At 34.6% G+C, this 5464-nt stretch overlaps 1 protein-coding gene across 1 annotated transcript; it reads left to right on the top strand.

Annotated features, from left to right (window-relative positions):
* The first annotated feature begins 343 nt into the window (after positions 1-343).
* Positions 344-2749, top strand: LOC149568132 (voltage-dependent chloride channel 1, chloroplastic-like). Its single transcript, XM_089821132.1, has 3 exons — positions 344-1113; positions 1817-1984; positions 2083-2749. The coding sequence occupies exons 1-3, from the start codon at positions 454-456 to the stop codon at positions 2506-2508; spliced, it is 1254 nt and encodes a 417-aa protein (XP_089677258.1). The 5' UTR covers positions 344-453; the 3' UTR covers positions 2509-2749.
* The last annotated feature ends 2715 nt before the right edge of the window (positions 2750-5464 follow it).

Raw genomic sequence — 5464 nt, 5'->3', positions numbered from 1 at the left:
ACACCCTCCTCAAAACCACCTAACATAAAAAATTTAAACTTACAAGCCTCCTAAAAACTACCAACAAATCAAAAATCAAAAGCACCACCGCCTCCCCAAACCCCGCCTAGAATCATAAATTAGGAAAACAAAAGTGGACTTCCATCACTATAGATATTTTTGATCTACAACAAGCAGTCAAGTGGATAAAAACTTGTGACGTAGTTATGTTTGGAGTGATTTAGGATGAGAAGAAGCACGGGGGCGATGAAAAGTATCTTTTAAACCATAAAGTTGTGGCCCAAAAAGATTTACAGTCGTGGAAGCATTTAACAGGCCAATTTCCCAAGTCGGTGAAGGGCGGTTAAAAGGCAAGAAAGACATGTCTGGAATAAACGGAACGGAAATAAATGGGCAGAGAATGTGATGCAAATATCTCTCTTTGTTTTGGCAGAGTGAGAGTAGAGAGAGAATATGATTCACTTGGGATGGGCTCAAAAACCACACTTTTACTTGCATTTACCTTCTCCTTCTCCCCAGATCTCAAGAAGGCAGAGGGCGAGGGTGATTGTATGCGAGCAGAGAGCAACGAGCTACGTGGAGAAAGTGAAGGGGAGCGTTTGGAGATTGGTGAATGCAATTCCTGATTGGGCAGATGGAATAAAGGAGAGGGGAATGCAGCAACGGAGGGCCCTGTATACCCACGAGGACTGGCTCAAGCACCGGAGCTCCAAGCGCCACATTAGGCACTGGCTCTCCAGCTTGTCCTCCAGGGTCATCTTGTCCCTCGTGCCGCCAATGTGCGCTGTCACGGTGTATGCAGCGGCGATCGCGGGCTACAACACTGGCGTGGTGAGCCACGTGTTGCCCGGGTTCATGCCGCTGCTCCACTCGCCCACGCTCCCGTCGGAGCTGGTTGCGCCGGCGCTCGCCCTTCTCCTCGTGTTCCGCACCGAGGCGTCGTACTCGAGCTACGATGAGGGTCGCAAGATGTGGACCGATGTCATCTCCACCACCAAGGACTTTGCTCGCCACGTTAGCGCGTGGACTAGGAGTGAGACTTGCAATGGGACCCACTCAACACTCTCCTTCGACTTGCTCAATTACATAATGGCCTTCCCTGTTGCTCTTAAGGTCATCATTTCTGCATCCCTCTCTTAAGATTTGCTAGTGTTGTTTCTAGATTCAATTTTGTTAGGATGATGTATAGTAGTGTGAGATCCAAAATGTTGATATAAATATGTCTTTAACACAATTAAATTGACAAACAATAGATAGTTTGATATTTTGATTGTGGAAAGTTTGATATTATTAATTTTCTAGTATTGTTACTATTGTTTTTGGGGTTTGATTGTATTAGGATGGTGGATCATAGAGTGTGATTTAAAACGTTGATACCAAAATCTCGAACCCAATCAAATTGAGAAACAACATATAACTATATTATGGATTTTGAAATTTTCATATCAACAGTTTTAGTATTGTTATAGTTGTTTCTCATGTTTGATTTTGTTAGGATGATGGATCATGGCACATGATCCCAAATGTTGATAAGAAATCCAACACAACCAAATCATGAAACACCATATAACAACATTGTGGATTATGAAAATTTGATATCATTAATTTTGTAGTGTTGTTTTTGAATTCAATTGTGTTAAGATGTCGGATCATAGAGAGTAACCCATTTAGAAATCTCCTACACAATTGAATTGACAAATAAGACATAGGGACATTATCGAATGTAGATATTTTATATCATAGTTTTTTTGGTATTCTCAATTCCCCTTTCTTTAAATGGTTTTTGTAATACTTGTTATTATGGTCATGTTAGCAGTGCCACATAATTCATGGGTCTGATGTGGAGCAAGATTTGGCAAGGCTTCTTTCAAAAGAGGATTTGGCACTTGTTCTTTGTTCTCACCATCGTCCAAATTGTATCATCCAATTTCTTTCAGAATCTCTTTTGTACCTTCCCCTTGACGATTCTAAGAAAAGACTCTTGGTGAGTACAATTTTCATATTATATAATTTCTTATTGAACTTGAATTGAAAATCTCCAGTATAATGTTTAGTCTAACTTAGTACTTCAAATCAACACAGGACTCTCATATTTCTGAGTTCAATAAGGCTGTGAGTGTATGCGAGAGACTAATCCGATCACCAGTTCCCCTATCATACACACGATTGACATCAAGGCTTTTAGTGTTTTGGCATCTAACATTGCCAATTATCTTATGGGATGAATGCCAATGGATGGTGGTACCTGCTACACTCTTCAGTGCAACATCTTTGTTTTGTATTGAGGAGGTCGGAGTTCTAATTGAGGAGCCTTTCCCAATCCTTGCACTTGATAAGATGTGTGCAATAGTTCATGAGAACATCGTGGAAATGTTACAATTTCACAACCAAGTTGAAGACCACATTCGCCACAAAATGGATAGATTACCCCTTTCATCCTCAAAATTTAATAGTTTAATGGCACCCCCATCATGTTTTTTCATGGAGTCTCACAAACAACCCTTTTAAAGCCATTCTTCATCCTTTCTCTTTACACACTTCCATGATTTACATAATGAATTGATGAGCTCCACAAACAACCCTTTCGAAGTTATTCATGTTACCATGATTGGCATGGTGAACTATTGTTGACCTCTCCTACCTACGGACTATGTAGATATATGTTTATCATTATGTAACTATAAAACTATGTAGAATATTAATTTATTTTTATAGTATTTTTATAGAAAGTCTCATACTTTTCTTAGTATAGTTGACTACCACATGGAAAGTTTATTTCATATGTTTATTTTGTTAAAGATATATTTTTACAACATAATATTTTAATATTTTGATTTGTATAATTTAATTCTTTGTTAACATTTGGTTGCCTACATTATTTTTGTATAAAATGAACGTAAGTATTTCTAGTCTCAAGTCCATCATCATCTCAAATATTTGTATAGAATAATTATCAATGATTGTATGTTTCTTTTAAGAAAAGAATTAATAAAATGATCTAATACCAACATATTATTTTGTTGTCCCATCCTAAGATTATTAAAGTGAAAAAAGACACCCAACGATTTGGATCTCTTTCATGCTAAAAAATAATAAAGACGAAGCTTCTTGTGCTATCCTTCGACTATAAAAGCTAGAGTAAATGCTCTGATACAATTAGGATTGCCTTTTGATGTTTTTGTGGATTGGGTATTGATATTAATTTTGTGGCAAATGCAATACACTCATGGTAAGGATCAAACTCTTGATTCCTAATTTATAGATCGATTCCCTAATAGTATTGTTTGAACTAACACTTAAAACCTAGTGAATGTTTAAAAAAAAAAAAAAAACTAGAAGTAAGAAAGATATTGTTAAAATCAACTATTAATCAATAAGAATTTTGGAAAGGATAGATTCAACTTGGTTAGTTTCAACATTAATATTACTGAAATTATTATTACAAGATATCATGTCTCAACTCAAAGTCTAAGGTTGTAAAAGATGACGATTTTGAATAATTTGTGTTTGTATATATTTTGCTACAAATTCCAAATTGAACATGCATTGGTTTTAAGCTATATGTCTATTACAATATATTAAATGTTTGATTTAAATCCTTGTTATTTAGAATGGTTTGAATTTTACTAAAAATCAATATACAAGTAAATATCAAACTAATATATTGTCATACATTTGAATATTCTATACATTTATATTATAGATCATTTACAAACCTTGTGCTCACTGAAGTAACAATGGAAGAATTACAAGCTTATGAAAGCTCCTTACGAGCAACCACACTATAAACAACAATTGGGAGACCAAGATTCACAAATTACAATTCCACAAAAATATCCCTCTTGGGATATGAACCTGGGTCTCCACAAGGAGAACTCATTGCTTTGACCAACCAAGATAAATATTTTGAACATATTCTATACATTTTAGTTAATTAAATATACTCAAATACATAATAAAGTTTTTTCTTTTATTTTCTTTTGCATAAGTATATAAACATCTTACAAAAATTAGACAAGTTATGATTCATAAAGGCTTGGAAAGTACAAATATATGAACATTGGAACAAGTGCGTTGATATAAGTATAAGTTAATAGAATTAAGATTGATAAAATCAATCATTCTTGCATAATATCAACATACAAGTAGGAATGATATACACTATCTTTTTATGTATTATACATGTAGAATAAATTAACGATGAAGGAGTATATGAGGTGTAAGACCAATTCTGCATCAACCAAAACTAATCTTGTCATAATTATTTGTGTTCTTATAAGTTACAACAATATTATAATTAGCGTTTGTTCTATCACCGACATTTCTTACTCTAAAGGCACATACTAAGTTCTAGATAGATCACTATGCACACAAAATTTCCAAACAATAATTACTATTTTAGCTATATTTAATGATCATATGAGCTTTGTGGCACCACTTATATTTGCTATCTTCCTAGACATATGGAATTTTGTGGTATAAATTGCAATGTCCCACCAAAGAGCCCTTAGAACATATGATTAAATATGCCCTAATTTAATTTTTATTTCAATTACATAATCATTAACTACAACTATGCATGAACATATCATTATTACTTAAGGCAAACTTCAAAAAAAACAACAATCAACGCATGGTCTTGAACAAGTAGAAACTTAAAAGTACTTCCAAGGGTTCGCTGACAACACCAAAGATAAACAAGAATAGACATTCACATTCTTAATACACATGAGAGCCTGGAAAACATCCATGAACCCACAAGATGATATCAAACAATCATCCACAACCAACCATCAAGGAGACTAAGTCCATCCTCAACTCAATAATATAAGGTTAATTTCTAACACAAAATGAAATACGAGTTAAACTAGATAAAACCATACTATAAAACAAGTAAATACATGAAAATATTCCTGAGAATGTAGGGAAACCAAAAATAACACTCATCTCTACATAGACCCCAAGGAATTACGCATTGTAATAAATGTGCAAAAAAAATGCTAGTACAAATGCACAAAAAAAATGAACATATGCATGGAAGAATTCAACATATGCATAAAAATAGTTTAACACATGGGCAAGGGTAGTAGATGAATGCACAAATCTTCCGCAAAAGGTCAAATTTACATAATCTATTATGCTAAGACCAACACATGATGTTACTAATGCTGTCTCCAAACCAGGGAGTACTAGATACACTAAATTAACATTAGTTACTCTCAATTAATGCATCAAGAAACGTCACATATCGACAAAACACAATAAATGAAAACATAACATGAGAATACAAAGGAGTAAAAGAAATCACAAGGGAAGAAGGTGTGATCCAAATCACATTCAATCTCTTGAGCATATCCATCACCTATATGTTGGTCCCCAATAGTGGTTGGTCATGTCAGCCAAACATCTAGAACCGTTAGGCCCACCCTACTATGCTCTCAAAGGTAGACAAATCGTCCAAACA

The sequence above is a fragment of the Cupressus sempervirens genome, chromosome 3, assembly GCF_028749045.1.
Source record: "Cupressus sempervirens isolate cs-2001-9-10 chromosome 3, ASM2874904v1, whole genome shotgun sequence".
Classification (NCBI taxonomy): domain Eukaryota; kingdom Viridiplantae; phylum Streptophyta; class Pinopsida; order Cupressales; family Cupressaceae; genus Cupressus; species Cupressus sempervirens.
This window is presented reverse-complemented; position numbering and strand designations above follow the sequence as displayed.